At 32.9% G+C, this 19,648-nt stretch overlaps 2 protein-coding genes across 2 annotated transcripts; both read left to right on the forward strand.

The window, feature by feature from the left end:
- Positions 1-2,487: 2,487 nt before the first annotated feature.
- Positions 2,488-3,604, forward strand: LOC111519846. The gene has a single exon (XM_023182081.2). It carries the CDS (start codon positions 3,019-3,021, stop codon positions 3,205-3,207), a length of 189 nt encoding a protein of 62 aa, XP_023037849.1. The 5' UTR covers positions 2,488-3,018; the 3' UTR covers positions 3,208-3,604.
- An 8-nt stretch (positions 3,605-3,612) lies between these two features.
- Positions 3,613-19,617, forward strand: LOC6637967 (uncharacterized protein DDB_G0283357). The gene is made up of 12 exons (XM_023182068.2): positions 3,613-4,273; positions 6,587-6,698; positions 6,858-7,085; positions 11,022-11,094; positions 11,153-11,527; positions 11,596-11,740; positions 12,273-12,830; positions 14,070-14,266; positions 17,244-17,448; positions 17,527-17,645; positions 17,948-18,022; positions 18,964-19,617. The coding sequence occupies exons 1-12, from the start codon at positions 3,926-3,928 to the stop codon at positions 19,379-19,381; spliced, it is 2,853 nt and encodes a 950-aa protein (XP_023037836.2). The 5' UTR covers positions 3,613-3,925; the 3' UTR covers positions 19,382-19,617.
- The last annotated feature ends 31 nt before the right edge of the window (positions 19,618-19,648 follow it).

Consider the following 19,648-nt stretch of genomic DNA (forward strand, 5'->3'; position numbering starts at 1 on the left):
AAAAAAAACAATAAGAACAACAACAACAAAAAATGTCAAACTGATGTTTTGATAATTAATGCAAATTAAGAATTTCATATTAATTGGTTTCAGTGTATGAAGTACCAGACTAACGGTTGATCGTCGCCATATTTAGGCCAAATGCAATGCAGCTGAAGCAGAAGCAGCACCAGCTGACTCGCTGACCAAGAGAAGCACCATCACCAAAAACAACAATAACAATAAACGAACGTCATAACTGCTCTCCCACGCACTTAGTTGCTCTCTCTCTTGCACTCTCTTTCTCTCTCGCTTTTGGAAGCTTTTCAAGTATGCGTAGAAGCACCGCCTGTATTTAATCGCTCTCCCTATCTCTCTCCTTGGCTCTCCCACTATCTTACACACTCTCATTCTGTCTTTTTCACGCTCCCATGGCCTAAAGTTTATATTAGCGTGTGACGTTTGTGACCAAATCAGTACGTTTGCTTCCATCGTCCATAATACAAGTTTCCAAATCAATCTCGCCGCGTTTTACAAAATCAACCAAGTCATTTTAATATATAGCAGCACAGTCAGCGTTTTCATTTGTTTATCAACAAAAAAAAAAACAACACAAAACAAAAAAAATAGCTAAAGAAGAATAAATAGAAACGCGTAAAGCGTTTTTCGACTTTTTGCCAACTTATCTACGTCATCGACGCGCGCAGCAGCAGCAGCTGCAAAAAAGCTCAGCGTGGGCAGCAGCACTCAGTGAGAGAGAGAAAAAGAGAAAAACAACACACATTCATCAAGCGAGCCAATAAATTTTTTTGAATTTAATTCAATTGCCAACAAGAAATTTAAATCGAGGAAAATTTCGTCTTTATAACTGTCATACAATTGTAACAATTAATTTGTTGTTGTCGGCGGACAAGAAAAAGAAACCCAACCAGCAATAGCCAGCAGCTTCAGCCTCTAAAGTCAAGTGCGCATTACATCTATGTGTGTGGGAGTGAGACAACTGTATTTAACTGTGGCAGTATTTTGATAAAAGAAAATAAAAACAACAACAATCAAAGCAGAGCAAAGCCAGACAGAGACACAAAAACGCGATAAGAAAACGTGCAAAACAGCTGAGAGAAGTAACAGCAGCAGTAGCAACAAGTGCAGTAGCATCAACAACAACAATATCAAATACAACGATACAAAGCCCTTTCAAGTGTTGTTGCCACAATCAATTAGAGTGAAACATTCAGCGTCAACGTTGCAGCATCGCAGTCGGAGCAGCATCAGCAGCATCCCCCCATAACATTTACTAAAGAGTCGGACTTTATATTGAATATTGTATTTGTGTCTGTAGTTGCTCCCGCTACGTCTCCGTAATCACAAGTCGTCGTCGTCTCCGTCGTCGTCGATGTTATTGTTGTTGTCGTTGCCTTTTCTACTACCATCATCAGCAGATCAGCAGTAGCATCGTCGTTATAGGCTCGGGGCCCGCCATTCGGTTTCAATTTGATTGGGGTCTCTTCTCTTTCAGAGCTTCTGTGTCGTTTGTCGTTGGTGTGAGTGTGTGTGCCTCTGTTTAAGTGCGTTCAAATTCCGCGATTCCGTTCCGAATCCGAATCTGAAACTGTATCTGTAGTTTCCCACTAACGGCGAAGAATTCTCACAACTCATTGATATTTTAACCTCGTGTCCGTGTTGGTTGTTGGATGACGCTCGTCCAAGGTTCTGGCCGCACAAAATGCTCGTCTCTTTGGGCTTTTCGAAGCCTCGCTTCGTTGGAGTAAAAGTGCTCCTTTAGCGCCAAGAAAAAAGCAGAACAAAAATATCAATCAAAAAAACAATTGGCAAAAAAGGACTTTTAAAGTTTTCAAATCAAACAAAAAACCAAGTGCAATACAATAAAAAAGTAACAAACAAACAAACGAACAAACAAACACTTAAAATACAAAATTGAATTGCCGTGTAAAATACGTTATTTTCTAAAGGATTGTTAATTAAAAATTAGCAAAACGATATAATACACCGAAAGAAATATATACATACATATACCACAGATATACAAGAGTGAGAGCTAAAACCAGTTCAAAGAAAATAAATAAATAAAAGGCTCTAATAAAATCGTTGATTAAGAAAATATAGCACCACCAATACACATTTGAACAGAAAAATAAATAATATTAAAAAAAAAGAAAAAAAAGCTCCAGCCTAGAAGACTACGGACTACTAACGGGTACGAAACGTCGGGGGCCTTCTATAAATAACACCCATACACACTCATATATTATACCTACATATATGTATATATACAACTCTCCCGCATTCTCACACACTCTCTCGCTCTTTTAAATATTTTTGTCGGGGAGAGCGATTAAACTCAAAACGCGCTAATACAGCGAGCAAAAAAAAAACAAAAATTAAGAAAAATCCGCCAGAGTAAATTGGAAACGCGTCTGGAATAGTTGTGTGCACACGGTCAAAAAAAAATATATATATATATTGTATATATAAAATCCCAAATCAAATCTAACTAAAAAATCAAAATCAAAACAAGTGAAAAAAAAACCAAACAAAAATCTATCTACAATAAAATGTCAAATATCTGACAGAGCAACCCTCCGCCTCAATAAATCAAAAAAAGGAAGAAAACGTCTCCTTCAAAAAGAAGAAGAAGAAGAAGTCATACAAGTGCCTTAAAAAAAACAAAAACTAACGCTAATTAATATGTCAAAAATCTGACAGTGACTCAAATAAAAAAAAATAGAGCAACATATTGAAACCAAAAAACTTTATGCAAACACAAATTGTTTGCAAATTTTCAAATATATTTTATATATTTTTCTTGTGAAGCGTTAAGCTAAAAAATATTGCTAGAATGTCAGCCCAAATCTGACAGTGACTTTAACCCCCCAAAACAAAAACAAAAACAAGTGCATAAATAAATTAAAAAAACTGCAATAAAAACCATAAAACGTCACTTTAAAAGGGCGTTTAAAATTAACGAAAGCAAAAAAATCGTTCTATCATTTCAATAACGTTTAAAAAACTTTGCAATAAATGGAGAAATCTGATATACGAATGCAACGCATGTCAAATGAACCAAAATATTATAAATCACAATCAAGCTATATGTATTTGCGTAACAAAATGCTGTTAAAAATTGAAAACACCCTACTCCGAAGCCATCGTCAGCGTGAGACCACCGGTATTAAGAAACTATACAATTCATTTTTTGTACTGTTTTAAATGTTGCCCGTTTGTTAAATACGGCCGGGCACCCCAACAACAACAACAAAAATACAATAATAAAGTTGTAAAACGACCCATAACGCACAACGAATTTGATCAATTCTACAACAAAAACAAAAAGCAACAAAAAACCCTAAAAAAAATAAGAACAAACAAAACAAAGCAAAAAAACTATAGATATTATTTGGTTGTTAGTCGAACTACGTCAATAAAGAGAGATAAAAAGTAAAAAAAAGAAAAAAAAACTATTATTTTTTTTTCCTATGTGCTGTGCTCTGTTTTAAATGAAAACTATCTTCAAATCTAAACTATCCTACATCTCTGTATATAATAACCTGTTATTGTCGAAATGTTAACTTAAACTGAGAGACAAAAAACAAAACCCAACAAAGAAGAAGAAGAAGATTTATTATCAACAATCAATATTTGCATCTGTTTCTACTTTAAATACTCTATAAATATAAAAAAAAAAAAACAAAAACAAGTGTGGGGAATTATTTTAATTACAAGAAACTTGCCAAAATTGCTGGCGAAATTTGTCGAGTGGTAACATCCTTTTTATGAATCGAAAAATCTATATATAAAACCACCGTGTTTCTCGTGCTAAAAACATAAATTGCTTATTGTGGTAAAACGCTAAAAATATATATATATATTTTGGAACTTATCGGGAATCGAAACGTATTAAACGTAAATTTTTAATATACGTACACGAATGGCGCTTTCGTTTTTAACGCAAAATTCCGGACTGTTGGATTTACAAAGTATTTTTGATCCACAATATACACAACAACAACAACAACAAGAGGAAGGAGAAAAAACAACAACAACACAAGTAGTAACATCACATAATAATAATAATCCAACAACAACAAAATTCGATTTAAACTTATTTAACGATATCAACGACGATCAAATGGAATACAATCAAAGTTTGAGTCGTACTCAATATCAAAATTCGAATAATAATAATAATAATAACCACAATACCAACAACAACAGCAACATACAAACACCTCAAATTAGCAACAACAACAACGGTGTCGGTGGAAATCTTAATCAGGTAAGCATATTTTACACATTGTTACAGGCATACAAATACATAAAAGATATCAAGAAATGAATCGAAACTCGACTATTCTGAAAAATAAATGATAGATTGGAGAAAAAATTACAAATCTTTACTCATAAAATCAGATCATGACTGTTATTAGAAGAATAATCGACTAAGTGTGTAATAAAATGGAAATAATTTATAGAAAATAATAAAATTATCATCAAACAGATCTCGTTATAGTAGTATTTGGATCAATTAGCTGCCCCAGTTAAATCCAACTTCTCATTTTTGATTATAACACTTATCTAAAGAACCGCATGAATAGTCTTACTACATTTGCCTTCCAGCAGTATTACTGTATTTTGAAAAACTAGACGAAAAAACATGCGTAAAGATGTCAATCCTTATGCCCAAAGCGTGTGACCTAGTGATTTGTAAAACTCGACGAAGAATTGTCTTCAAATAGGCCCATAGCTCGTAATTCATGCGAGAACCACCTAAGGAAGTGATTTTACAATTTAACTTGAAAATCTTCACGAAAAGTAAACATTATCTAAAGTAGTTCTTTTTAAATAGTTATATTCTTTTCGTTATATGAAAAACCTAATAAACATTAATTCAAATTGGACATGGGTCTTATAATACATCAAAACCACTTAGAAAACTGCTTTTGGCGTAGTGTTTCGAAAAATCAGACGAAAATTAAATCGAAAAAAAGACATTGTTTCAGATGCAAAAGCAAGAGATATCCGGACTGGGAACAGAGAAACAACTGATGAATGTAAATTGATCAAATTCATTTATGATCCTTTCTCAGACACAAAATTTATTTTTTATTGTAAGGCTTGATGTGCGTCACAGGTTTATGACTCTTTCTTTTGCGTTGATCAAATTTTTCTGCGTCACATTTAAGTATTTATGATCATTTCTCTCAAAGGAGACTACGATACTTGCTTGTGCTTTTCTCTATATACTCCTCTTTTCTCTCCTTTTCTGTACCATCCAGGCCAAAACTCTTAGAAAGTTAAGCATTATAGAGACTAGGAATTTGATATTACGTTTAATTTATTTATTATAGGAAACTCTTCCTAAGAATATATGTACATCTATGGCTCTCACTGCCTGATACGTAAACGAGAAAAATTCTTTATTAAGTGAACTCGATAGACTGCCTCTGAAACTAAAGCTATACAAAGTTTATTTATTTTTTATTAGTTATCTATTGTTTATTTACATGTATGCCTGGAAATATTTAAACAAATGTTATTTCAATAGTTTCTTTGGTAGTAAAATGGAATTTTCCTTTTAGTTTTCAGTTTCTAGACAAAGTTTTATATAATAAATTCTACTAAAAGAAACTTTTTGGCTTCTCTTTATCTTACTTTGTTAGAAAAATAGGTCCGCAAATTTCGCCTATTTTATCATAGTAGATGTCTCGATATGTATTAGGGCTTCAGAACAAATAATCAGAACTGGATTTAGATCTAGAGAATATCTCATGTAATATTTGAACTGAAAGGACGGAAAGGTTTGCCCTCGGGCGTCATCTAAGGTGAATTCAGGCCTGCAAACAATTGATAAAATTTATACTTTTAAAGTTAGTTTGTTCGATTGCTGATTAGCAAATAAACTAAGCATAGAGAGATGACAGTTGACAGTTGTTATGTAAGTTCCCACGTGGACGCCTTCCATTTTTACGCCCCTTCCATAAGCATCCAGAATGCAAGTAACGAGTGCTTCGCCCCGCCCCGCCTTCTCCAACATATTTGGGTCGATTTTGAAATACTTTGTATTGGATTCTTCTTTGCTTAGCTCTTGATCAAAAATTCTTGTTATACCGCATGGGCATATGAACATGGAGACATGGTCCCGGGGGCCCTTATCTTTTATAAGAAATTGAATAAACAAAAACATAACCTAAAGCATAATCGATTTCCTGAGAAAGCGGGGGATAAAGCGAGGGAGAGTGTAAGAGAGAGAGAGCGACCCATAAGAAAGATAGATAGAGAGAGGCACTCACAGACAGCTGTGCCATTTCTATATGTATATATATACTAAAATTGTATGTTTTTGTTGTACGATTATCAGCAAGGTTTCGGACCCCTATATGGTACTTAGCGATAATATTGACGATGATGATGATGAGAAGAGGGCATAGCCTCTCTGGCGGCTAGACGAGACGAGATGTTTCATTAATTGAAAAAAACATTTGAATACTAGAAAGAAAAAGTAACAATATTAGCTGAGAAAAATACAAAAACAAAACAACGTATGAACCTAACTAATTGACTGGTAAATTTCCCCATTTTTCCATTTTAGCTCCAAAATCGTCATTTTATTAGCGGCTATCATCATCAGCATATTGGTTCAGACTATGAGCAAGTGATTAACTTTGTTGATTCACCACCAAATTCAGAGGAATCTTGGACAGGTAAGGTTAAAGAGAGTCAACTGAAACGAACCAAAAACGAAAATCCATTCCATCATGCATCCATCCATTTTGATTATGATAAATGCCATAACACATATGTACATACCATCCAATCAACGATCAGATCAGATTGATCACATTTAGATCTCTACGTCACAGACGGACCAACGTCCAAGGATTCATCGCCAGGACCACAAATTATAGACGTGCAGACAATTTATTCACACTCGCAGCAGCACCAAAGCGGTACGCGCAAGAGACGAATGGATTGGGATTCATTGGATATTGGTCAAAGTGAAAATTCACCAACAGCCACGCCCAATGCCCATAAGGCGCAGCAACAAGAACATCAAGAGAAAGATAAACACAAAAGGGAGAAGCATTCAGGTAAGAATCTTCTTTATTTCCATGCGATAAGCAACAGAGACAAAAAACAAACAAAGGGAAACCTTTCTTCTGTGTTTATTACCTAATAAAATTACAAAAGAAATGCACCGAAAAATGTTAACATAAATCGATAACAGGTTAACAAAATTAAAAGTTAGGGCTTTTTTTAGTAAAAATTATTTAAGCCTTACTTAACTTATTAAGTTAAGTGTATTCAGTTTAAAAGACACTCGAGATGATGTCTACCAAAAGATGCTACTTTCATTTTTTGCTTTCATACTTCTTTCTTGTGCCTTAACAAATTGGGAATTATAAACTAATGCTCGAGGTCATCTTTAACAAAAGAAACGACCAGTCCGAAGAAATGTCATACCATTTACTCCCAATGCTTAAAGTAGTTGGGAATTATAAATTAAATCAAGTCAAATTATTGGACATCTGCAAAAATTTATTTTTTGCTTGAAGGTTTTAATTAAGAAAAGATCTTAGATAGTAGTTTTAATTTTTGAAATTATCGAAAAAATGTTCATAGAGGATTTGGATTTTCTAAAGGTCTTAAAATGCATTTCTTGACAGGTCTAGGTATGTAGTTAAAAAGGTAGATAGATCTTAAAGTATATTATCGATAATTTTAGTAGAGATTTGTTACCCTTGGACACATCACACAAGAGTTTGGGATTGAATCCAACGATCAACACGTTTCTTGAGAGTTAGAGCACATTTTTTTTTTGTCAGTTTCTTCGTTTCGTTTCGTTATTTTTGGTGCCTCTTTCTATTCGAAACAAAATGTGTTAATTTCATATATAAATTGCCGAATAACTTTGCTAATTAGTCAATACGCTTGTCTCATCTAACAGATGTATATATAAAGTATACCTTTTACATAAGTATGTATGTACTTAAAACAACTTTTATGATCCATTCTGAAATATAAAGTAAATTATCAAAGAAAAAATGCACAGAAATGTTTGTGATATATTTTTAGCCTGGTTAATCCCAGTTTGGATCATAAAACTTTGTTTAATGTACACATGTGAGTAGGCGACTTTCAAATACCCTGTAAAAATGAGAAATTCTTTAATAAACAATTTATCAATAGAAAGCTATTCTTTTAGAATGAAGAAGAAGAAAAGGATTTCTCTGTTATGGAAAAAACAATTGAATCTAAATGGGAATCAATGGATATTTTACTGGGTATATCAATGGGCACTCTCTTGAATTTTAATTGTGTTTATTGAGATATGTTTGACGATGAAAGAAAGGAAGAAACAAAAAAACGCTTAATGAAATTAACAAGTTGGTTTTTTTTTTCATACACAATATTTCTCATATCGAAGAATAATTAACTTAACACATATGTGTCAGGCCAAAAACAAATTGTTAATTAATAGAGCAACTCACACACCAGAATAGAATCTCGAAATGAAAAACTTCACAAAAACGACTCGACTTGAGTTGTAAAGATATAAAGAACTTCTCAGAGATATTAAGTTTATAGCGGTTTATCTACTGATGAAGTTCTGGGTAGTTTTCCATACACCTTTTCTCTAAAAGATAGCGAGAGATTTGAGCGATTTGAATGGGGGGCTGGTTTATGACTATTGTTCTCTAGAAACTCTGTCTTTCCCCCCCTTTGGTTTTAAAAATCACGCAAACTCTTGGTTGTTCACTTGCCATTGGCCTAATTATTCAAAAACACAAAAAAAAAAACATACATATGTGTCAGCCATATCATTTTTTTCTCTCCCCTCTCTGTCTCCCACTTGACTTGACCATTGACTAACTGACTGATGGCTTATCATCCCAGCGACAACCACACGACTAATGTATACCGAGATAAGAGACTAAAAACTAAACTGAAAACAAATTGTTAACTCTAGCTATAGGAACAAACACAAAAAAAAAAACCTACAATTATAGCAATTTACTGAATTGTTGTCTCTATCTCCGCCCCTTCTCCACTAGACTAAAGAGGGGGAAGGCAATAGGCAAAAGCCTTTGTGCAATCTGAGAGAATATATTTAATTTTATAGGCCTTCACTAACATTAAATTTAACGTCCTTTGTTTTCATTTCCGAATTTATGTAACAGCTCTCTCTCTATATCTGTTGCTTGTAATCGATTCTCTTATCTCTCCATATATATATATATATATATATATAGTATAATGGTTGGTACTATTCTATTTTAGCCTCACCTAAACATTTAACCATTTATCTATCAATTTATCAAAGCAAATTACGAACTCGTGTGAACAGAGAGAAAAAAAAAACATTTAGATCTGTTAGGATAGAAACAAATGGTTGTAAAGTTTGCTAAAGGAACTGCATTATTTGAATAGTGAAAATAAATGTAAATGCACCGATTAAAATTATAGTTCTCTATTAAGGTGACATTTATATTTAGCCAAATTTGTAAATACATATATCTGGGATTAAGAATTAAAATATATAGCTGGCTTATTGGTTTTCCTTTTAACCATGTTTTACCATGAATCTATGAAATTTGATGCCAAATTGTTTAGGTTTCTATCAAATTATTTTCAAATTGTGTATGAAACATCATGACAGCAGTTCAATATTTATTTTTAACTATTATATTGTGATAAGCTTTCATTATTATTATCATTGAACTCATGAGTGTAAAAAGAAATCTAACCCCCTAAATATTATATTGTAATAGAGGGTTAGCTTTCTTTACACACTTATGAGTAACTACTATCAGGATGAGAGTGGAAACCATCTTATGTTTTATTTATATATAGGCCTTCTGTATATCTTATCTAACCCGGCTAACTTTGTTTCTACCTTTTTTGTTGGTATCCCAAAGTTTTCAATCGATCTTATCTATACACAAATTTTCCAAATTTTAAAGGCAATTTGCTTTTGTTAACATTTTATAAATAAACCAAGTATTCATATGTACCTATGTATATAATTTAACATCAACACCTTTTAAAACCTTTCAACACCTTCTTCTCCGAAAAAATATCATAAAGCAAGATTTCAGGAAAAATATTCAAGATCAAGATCATCATTGAGGAACACCTCAAGTCCATATCAGCACACCAATTTCAACTAAAGAGCACAGGATTTCAAGAATTCCAAAACAAAATCCCTCTGGTTCGTAAGAAACTCTGTTTTTCACAAAAAATGTATACATATATAACCTTTCTAAAGTGCGGAATTTAAAGGAATTCAGCGACAGACACTTTTCAAACCATACGAATTTCCAACATTCATTCAATCTATCAATCTTCGACAGTCGACGTCTAAGGGATATCAAAAACTTCTCCCTTTAGTAGGAATATACTAAAAGGCACTTTAAACAAAATGCCCTAAAAGCAATTCACATGTAAACTTAATGTATAAATTATAAAATTTACTTGTTGTCCAACAGAAGAATACAAATTTAAAATCTAAAAGTGAGGGACCTTAATTCTTGGATTAAAAATTTAAGATATTAAAAATTTGTATAATGTATTTACAATTTTTCCTGTTTTCATAAATGCTTTTTAATGACAGTTGTCTATTTTTTGGTTAAGTTGAGCAAATTGTTAATTAGTTTTCAGTGTAAATTATTATAGATTATATAAACGTTCGATAGCCCAATACACGCATTTAACTGATTTTTATTTATATTTTTTCGGCCTTTATTGACGTCATTTAGAAAGTTTTTGACAGCTAGTTTTAATAGATAAAGGTTATCTCAAATTTACTACAAGTGGACGACATTATCTTGAGATAGTGGTCAATAGACGCACATGAGAATTGAATGAAACATAACCTAGGAAAATGATTTCCCTTTTTATAAATAAATCAATAAAAAGACTCTTTATGATCAAACGAAACTACCAAAGCTGTGATAGATCTAATTTTAGAAACTATTTATGTACCTATATTTATTTATAAATCATTTGCTTTTGTATTTTTTCAGGTCGCAGCAGCTGGAGCGATGATATTGGATTTGATTTGAATGCCGAATTCAATAGTAATTCATATTTGAACAAGTAAATAGATATCTCAAAAGTTTTTGAACCAAGACTTAATACCCCCCTTTTCCTTTAGTGAAAACTTTTTAACGTTTTCGCCTAGTTTGACGGCTCTTAAACAGGAACCGCAAACCGAGCAGCAGCAGCAGCAGATAAAACCCAATGCCAAATTGCAATTGGATAGTAATGCCGCCAAATCCCCTCTGGTTGATGCCCAAAAGGATACCAGAGAGGTCAATGGTGGAGGCAAAAATGACGGTAACTCAGCTGCTGGTCCCATTTGCGGTTGTGGCTCACCTCAGGGATCGCCTATCAACAATCAGGCCAATTATGGTGCTGTAGAAGTCGAAACGCAGGCGGCACCTGAAAAAATCCTCAAGCAATTGACTGTGGTCGATGCAGCCAAGATAGAACTAAGCAATGGCTCATCATCCCACGGCGAGGATCACAAGTAAGACTAAACAAATTTTGCAACTTTTTGTGGTACTTAAACAAATTGCTTTTTCTTTTCTTCAAAAGATTTCAGTACATTTTAGCTGCTGCCACTTCGATAGCCACCAAAAATAATGAGGAAACGTTAACCTATCTTAATCAGGGACAAAGTTATGAGATCAAATTGAAGAAAATTGGTGATTTATCTTTATATCGTGATAAGATTTTGAAGGTGAGTCAAGGTCTCCAACCAAACCGACAGACAGACAGAGAAATATATATATGCATATATATACATACATATGTTTTTTCAATCTGACTCTTTCCTGTTGACACATCCCGACAACGACGACCGAGTTCAAAGTAATTTGCAAAAAAAAAAGAAATATACATGCACATATGAAAAGAGAAAAAAAATGCCATTTAAATTGACTGAGTTATTGTTATGAGTATGCTTTCTATTAAGACTTGATGTGGACAATACATAGTTGGGAATATCACTTCTATCTATCTATCCCTTTCTAGCATAAACTATCTCTTTCTGGCAATGTGTGTATGCGTGTGTGTGTGCGCATGTGGCTTGTTTCCTTAATTGATTTTAATATGCCCCAATTAAACTTAATTTAGACAACAACAAGAACTACAAAACGAACTGTTTGAAATGCAAAAAAATGTACATACATACTTATATATATAAGTAAATATTTTGTTTGTCGGCCCTCTTCACCCCTCTAACTTTCTTTTACTCTTACCCCTCTTCACAGAGCGTCATAAAAATCTGTTTCCATGAGCGTCGCTTACAGTTTATGGAACGCGAACAGATGCAACAATGGCAACAATCTCGTCCTGGTGATCGTATCATTGAAGTGGATGTACCATTATCTTATGGCCTATGTCATGTCTCGCAACCATTGAGTTCGAATTCATTGAATACGGTTGAAATATTTTGGGATCCATTGAAGGAAGTCGGTGTTTATATCAAAGTCAATTGCATTTCAACTGAATTCACACCAAAGAAGCACGGTGGCGAAAAGGGTGTACCATTCCGACTACAAATTGAAACTTATATAGAAAATACAACAACAACAAATACAAATTTAAATACAACAACTAATGCAACAAATGCAACCACCAACAACAGCAGTGGAAATAACAGCAATAGTTCTACAACAGCCTCATCATCTCCGATACCGGAACGCTCCACAGCCAATGGAGGAAACGGCAATGGAAATAACAACAACAGCAACGGCAATGGCAGCGGCACCAGCAATGCCAGTGGCGCCACCAAACAGGCTGTCCATGCAGCTGCTTGTCAGATTAAGGTATGTAAAATATATACAGTGGAGCCTCAGTTAACGAACACCTCAAATAAGTACCTCACAATGCCTACAAAATAGATGGAAAATTTAATTGAACGTAAAACTTCTGTGTGTGTTTAACAATAAAACAGGGGAAACCCCGAATACACATTATAGTCCTGTCCAGTGCGACCGTTTTAGCATTTTTTGGCATTATTTTGTACGCGATTTAGCTGTAAAATTTGTGGTTTCCCTTGAAGAATGTTTTGAACAACAAACAAGATGCTAGAACGAATTGTGGTCGTTTAAGATGGGTTCAATGTACTTAAAATCCGTGCTGGATTTACAATATAGACAGAATTGGAGCCAATGATCAAGGCGGAAATTTTTAAAATGCTTTAAACCTCTAAAAATTTATACAGATCCCATAGTACTTTATGGTTCAGGTTAGGTTATAATTCGGCTTAATATTATCAAAACCATCCAAATTATTTCGAATAAGGATATATCCTTATGAAGTTTTTCTAGTTCCACGCACAGCTTTAATTATAGTACCCGGGACGACATTGGTTCCTAATCTACCTTTGCTTATAATTCTCTATTTCTTTATACGAAGAGAACTCGTTTTAGTGCTTGGAAGGGTATCTATGGATTCAGGGAGGTTTGTTTATTTTATAGATCCATCTATGATCTATTGGGATCCATATATGATCTAGGATTATTTAAGCGTAGGGTATTTAATATTTCAATTTATTGGCCAATAGATGCACAAGAAACCTAGAAAAGATACGAATGCATCGATTTGGAAGACGAAAAGACAAAAATGTTATAGAAATAGTTCGAAAAACTTTGAATTTGTTATAAAAAAGAGTTTGTATGTAGGAAAAGAAATAAATCACTGAAAAAAACAATAAAATGGCCCTAAAATGAAGACCCGAATCCGTCACTGATTATAATACCTATTAAAATGTATAGCAGAAACTGATTTGTTACTAAATTCAGAGATCTTATCAAAGAATAAAACCAAAGTAAACCAGATAGAAGCACTTGTAATATCTTATCTGCCAAAGCATTATCTCTTCTCCTAGACCTATGAAAACTCTATTTAAAGATTTTCCAATAGTCGTAGTTTGACAATGTCTAATCGATACTCTAGGAGTCGAATGACTATTGGCTTACTACGCCTATGTGAGAGCAACGTTGCATATTACAGGTGCCACTTTATATCCACTGAATTCCACTTGATCTTGTCTTGTTTTACAGGTTTTCAAATTAAAAGGGGCCGATCGTAAGCATAAGCAAGATCGCGAGAAAATCCAAAAGCGACCACAATCCGAGCAAGAGAAATTCCAGCCAAGCTATGAATGTACGATAATGAATGATATATCATTGGATTTGATAATGCCGAAGGCAAATGCAATTGCAACAACAACAACAACAGGCTGTTACAGTCCCGAATAGTGAGTATACAGAAGTTTTTTTTTTACATATATATCGTTTTCTTTCTCTTTATTTATATGTATATCATTGGGTTTATTATTGTATATATCCGGCAATTATAATGCAGTTTTCTCTCTCTTTGTAAGGGGTGCATATCAAGAGATTTGTTAAGATTCTAAGCTAGTTATGATTTATATAAACGAGATCTGATATGAGTCGGGATGAGTTATATGAATATTTGCATAACAACTACAACAACAACAAGATCAACAATTACGGACAAGTTCAAGTGAACATTACATTATATCATTTCCAATTGCTATGGAATTTTCCAATGTTCCGAAACTCAATCAAGCATAAAGAAAAAAAGAAAGATCAATACAAACAAAAAGACACAAACAATTTAAATGAGAGCAATCAAACTAATTAAGAACGCACAAAAGAGGACGGAAATCTGTGGAGAGGAGCCAAAACCACAAAAGGACTCTCTTCGAGAGAGAGAGAGAGAGAGAGAGAGAGGGAGACACAGAGAAAGAGGGAGAGCAACAACAGACGGGAAGACAGACAGAGACAATTGAGTGAGTGAGAGAGGAGAGAGCTTTTTCTTTTTGGCCAGTTTATTTATAGTGCTTAAAAGTGGCTTTTAACCGGTTTTACCAATTTGTTTACAGGGCTAAAATATGGATGATGTACGCTACCTTTTAGAAGGTATTGCAAAGAAGACTGCGCTCAGTGGGGTCGGGGGAGGGGGTCAATTTTCAGCCATTCTTGGCTGCCGTACAAGTGCCATAATATCTATGTATATACAAATACATATATCTATTGAAATCTATTTAGATACAAACGCGAATTCATAATTTATTTATGCGAAATTCTGTTTTAGACAAGTTTCCAGTGCTAATTGAATAAGCATAGCGAAGAGTTTTCTCAAATACATATAAGCAAAATATATATTTTTTCGTTCACTTAATGAAATTCTCATCGGTTGAAGTAATAAACCAAATATTTAAATCGTTCAAAGTATGTAGATCTATAAGAAATTTCTAATTATACATATGCCAGGATTTTGTTTTGTTCAGTAAAGTGAAATGTTTTTTGATTTTTTGCTTAAATTTTCCACTGAGATAAAAAACTTTCATTTTTTAACTAGTTAAAACATTATTTAATTCAAAGCATTTTAAAGAATTCTATAAAGTATATTATGTGTTTGCCAGTAGTTATTTTAGTAAAGTGTAATAATTTCGTTTTATCTTATAATTTACTTACACTACTTAAAATTCAAAACAAATAATTAAAACAACCTACTAAATAATTGCTTTGTTAAGGAACTATCTTAACATTTTCAACTTTACTTAAATTATCATTTAATTAAAAACAATACAAACGTGATCTCTTTGGTTTAAGAAATATTCTAATTGCTTCAAGTATTTTCTAACAATTTTCCAAGTAATTCAAAAAATTGTATTCTTGTTAATTAATTATTATTTATTAATTGTATATCCATTAATTACAAGTTTTTGTTACTTGGAATTTTGTTCGGATATTTTATTTATTTATTTTTTTTTATTTATAAACAAATTGTTAATTATTATTGATATTTTTCACCTAACTAAAAAAATCATTAGATTGTTTATTAGGTCTTTTAAATTTCTGAAATATTCTAAAAATTCTCTACTCAGTTCTAAAGTTAGTTATTTTTTATTACATGATAAATTTACTTAATTTATAGGTACTAATTAATCTATATTATAATAACACTTACAAATAGTTTGCAAATGGTTACAAGTTTCTACTTCAGTCAAAAATTAAGTTAATATTTTCCACTTAATGTACGAATTACATTAACATTTTCTACTTGTTTGGATACTAATTTAAAGTTTATAATTTTTTAATTTCTTAACATGAACGAAAGAAATGTTATTTCTATTTTTAAAAAATACATTTCATTTAATTATAAATTACAAATTTATTACTGAATTCCAAATGTATTTAAAACTGTCTTGACCTACTTAACTTTCTATTTTTTATTTAATTAACACATAATTTACTAGCTAACTCCAAAATTAACATTAAATCGTTTACTTAACTTAAAATGTTCTCCACTTCAACTTATGTTTTATGATTCTAATTTGTTTTTATTTAGGGCTAAGTGAACTTCTTAAAACTTTAATACATTTATTTGCTTTTTAGAAATTTTTTCTAATTAACCAAGTGAGTGTAGAGTTTTTGAGTCTATTGAACTTAATGAAATGTCAACCATGTTGTGACATTAATTGCAATAAAATTTTCCCTCTGAAGTTTCAATTCATTTTCTCTTTACACTTGAGAGTGAGTGTGTAGGGTATGAGAAAAGTTGCACTGACCGAACAACGGAAGGTCACGATGCATTAAACATGATTTAAGTAAAACTAAAGTTTTTTTTTTGTATCCACATATATCGAGAGATAGAGGGAGAGAGATGAGATGTATATTGAATTTTTATTATATTGTAGTTATTCAACCGCAACAAATAATATCAGATAACCGATAAGTGGATAACAAAGTATTTACATAAAAAAACAAGTACATCTTTTTATATAAAGGTAGATATTTTTATATATATTTATAAACTTGATTATAAGTATGTATGACTTTTAAGAGCAACAAACTAGATCGTTTACGGCCTCCAAAGAGAGAGATATAAGGGGACAGAGAGAGATAGAGAGAGAGAGAGCGATATAGAGAAAAAGCAACCACAAAACTGGCATTTGCTTTAGCTTCTTCGTCCCATCGCATCCCATGGCAGAAACTATGCCATCTCGTTCAGCTTGTGACCGAGGCAGAGGCATTCGTGAACATGCGCTTGTATCTGAAGGATCATTACGCTTGTTGCCGCCGCTCCTACCTAAAGATATTTTATAGAATTTGTAGGCGTACATACATATATAAATACATACTTACATACATATGTAATCAATGCTGATTTAACAACAATTTTTGTTCTTCTCATTCTTTTAGTATGAAACTTTGGCCCAATTCGCCTGTGCATATACCAAAATATGATGGAATGCTGCCATTCACATCGAATGCATCGCCAGGCAATAGCAACAGCAGTCCAATTGCCATCAATTCAGTGACATCGACCAATTCACCAACATTGAAACTAATGGATACCACCAATATGGTATCACCGCAGCATGTACCAGCGGATATTGATGATTATGTGAGTGTCCCCCTTCACCCACCACCAATTAAAAGAAAATGCCTTCTAAATGAATCTTTTCTCTTTTCATTTTTTTAGCAAAATCAAAACATAATGCCGGATTCAACGCCCGCACAAGTGACACAATGGCTCACACAGCATCGTCTGACGGCCTACTTGACTACTTTTGCTCACTTCTCCGGGTCCGATATTATGCGGTGAGTAAGATTGAATTAGTTCGATAAAGAAATGGGGGAACTTTGTCCATTAAAGTATGCAATAGACAATAAGAATTCGTTTATAAATTTTCGTATGCCTTTGAAACTTCGAAATGTTCTGTAAACATATTACATTCCCATATTTCATTACGTCATAACGTAAGCGAATTTTTCTACTGCTTATTGCATACTTTAGGGGACGAAATTCACTCCATTTACAACCATTTATATGCCACTTGATATATTTCAATCATAATTGTATTTAAAATATATAATTTAATACTCATTATATTCTTTTTCAGCATGTCCAAGGATGATTTAATACAAATTTGCGGTCTAGCCGATGGAATACGAATGTTTAATATTTTGAGAGCCAAGTAAGTTAAAACTTATATACCTTTCGATGTGATGGTTTAAATTTATTTACTAGATTATGTTTACATTTAATAGCAATTGCATATGCAATGTAGACCTTATCAAGGAACGAATTGCCTGCCTTCTTTTGCGTCTACGTCCGCAAAAATAACTTCTGCCAACGTTTTCGATTTTTTGAAGATAGAAACGAAAAGAAACAAAATCAAATGAAAACCTTTATTTATTTCGCCCTGCATTACATATGTACAGCCTTTAAGGATGCTTTATGTAAACCCATTAGCCTATTGATTGTTGAAAATGCAGTCCAATCCAGAGAGAGTTAGTTTTCTTTTTCTTCTCAATGCGGATGACAAATTTCGAATACTATAAAGCACTATAAAGTTTGGGCAGATTCGTGTACAGGGATGTTTGCACTTGATATTAGTAATGTTAAAAGAGAACTCAGTAATAGTAATGAGTTTAAGAACTCATACTCTTCTAGCTTGGGTGGATGCTAGCCCTATAACCTACTGACTAAATTTGTAATGAAGTCTAACCTATATCCCATGCACTGATTTTTTATTAATGCTAAATATAGTGCTGAATATATCAAAGTTCGCTTACTACCAAACACATTTCTAAGAAAAATTCGTAAAGATAACGTTTATGAATGGTATAGCAGTACGGCCCTTTTCTCTTGTTGCCTTAAAGTTGCTGTGATAACTAACAAAAGTGTATCTCTTTCTTACACTTGCTATTCTTATGAAAAAAATAGAAAAAAACATTCTGATATCGCTAAATCTTAGAATTATACTATTTATGCCAACAAAAATGGCTTTTTTTAACGAATTTTATTTAAAATAACTGAAAAACCAAGATTGTTAAATAGTTAAACTACTTAGTCTCCTAGAGTCGAAAGAATATGTATGAATATTTGTTAAAGTATTTTTTTTTCTTTTTGCAGAACAATTGCACCCCGTTTGACGCTCTATGCCAGTATCGATGGATGCAGCTATAATGCCATTTATTTGCTCTCGAATACGGCTAAAGAATTGCAGCAGAAGATCTACAAATTGCCAGGATTCTATGAGTTTATGCTAAAGGCCACTGCGAATGCAAATGAGAATGGCGGTCCGGCTGCAGCAGCTGCTTTGGCTCTCTATAATAATTGGAGTATGCATTCAAAATATTCGGGCAGCGGTTCGAATATATTCAATGAGGCCAACAAGAGTTGTGTCTATATCTCGGGTCCTTCGGGCATTCATGTCTCTGTCACCGATGAGGTTCTCAATAATGAGATTAAGGACAATAGCCTCTATGTCTTGGATGTGCAGAGCGATAAGGTTATTTTGAAGCTGATTAATAAACAGGACATCAACTAGATATTTTAATTTTCACACATTTCAATAATCAACACAGAAAAAATTAAAAAAAAAAATTACAAAAAAAAACCACCCAATAACAAAAAGTATAGTTTTAGCATTTACAGAACAAAAAAAAAACATGTTTTTTCTATATAAATTTCAATTTGTAAGAGATTTCGCTTAGCAAATTTTGAACAAGCATAACCCCACACAAACACACACACACAAACACCAATTTTAGTGTAAAACAATAATATTTTATTAGATTTTCGTTTCCAATTTTGT

Source organism: Drosophila willistoni (genome assembly GCF_018902025.1).
Source record: "Drosophila willistoni isolate 14030-0811.24 chromosome 2L unlocalized genomic scaffold, UCI_dwil_1.1 Seg72.1, whole genome shotgun sequence".
In the NCBI taxonomy this organism is placed as follows: Eukaryota; Metazoa; Arthropoda; class Insecta; order Diptera; family Drosophilidae; genus Drosophila; species Drosophila willistoni.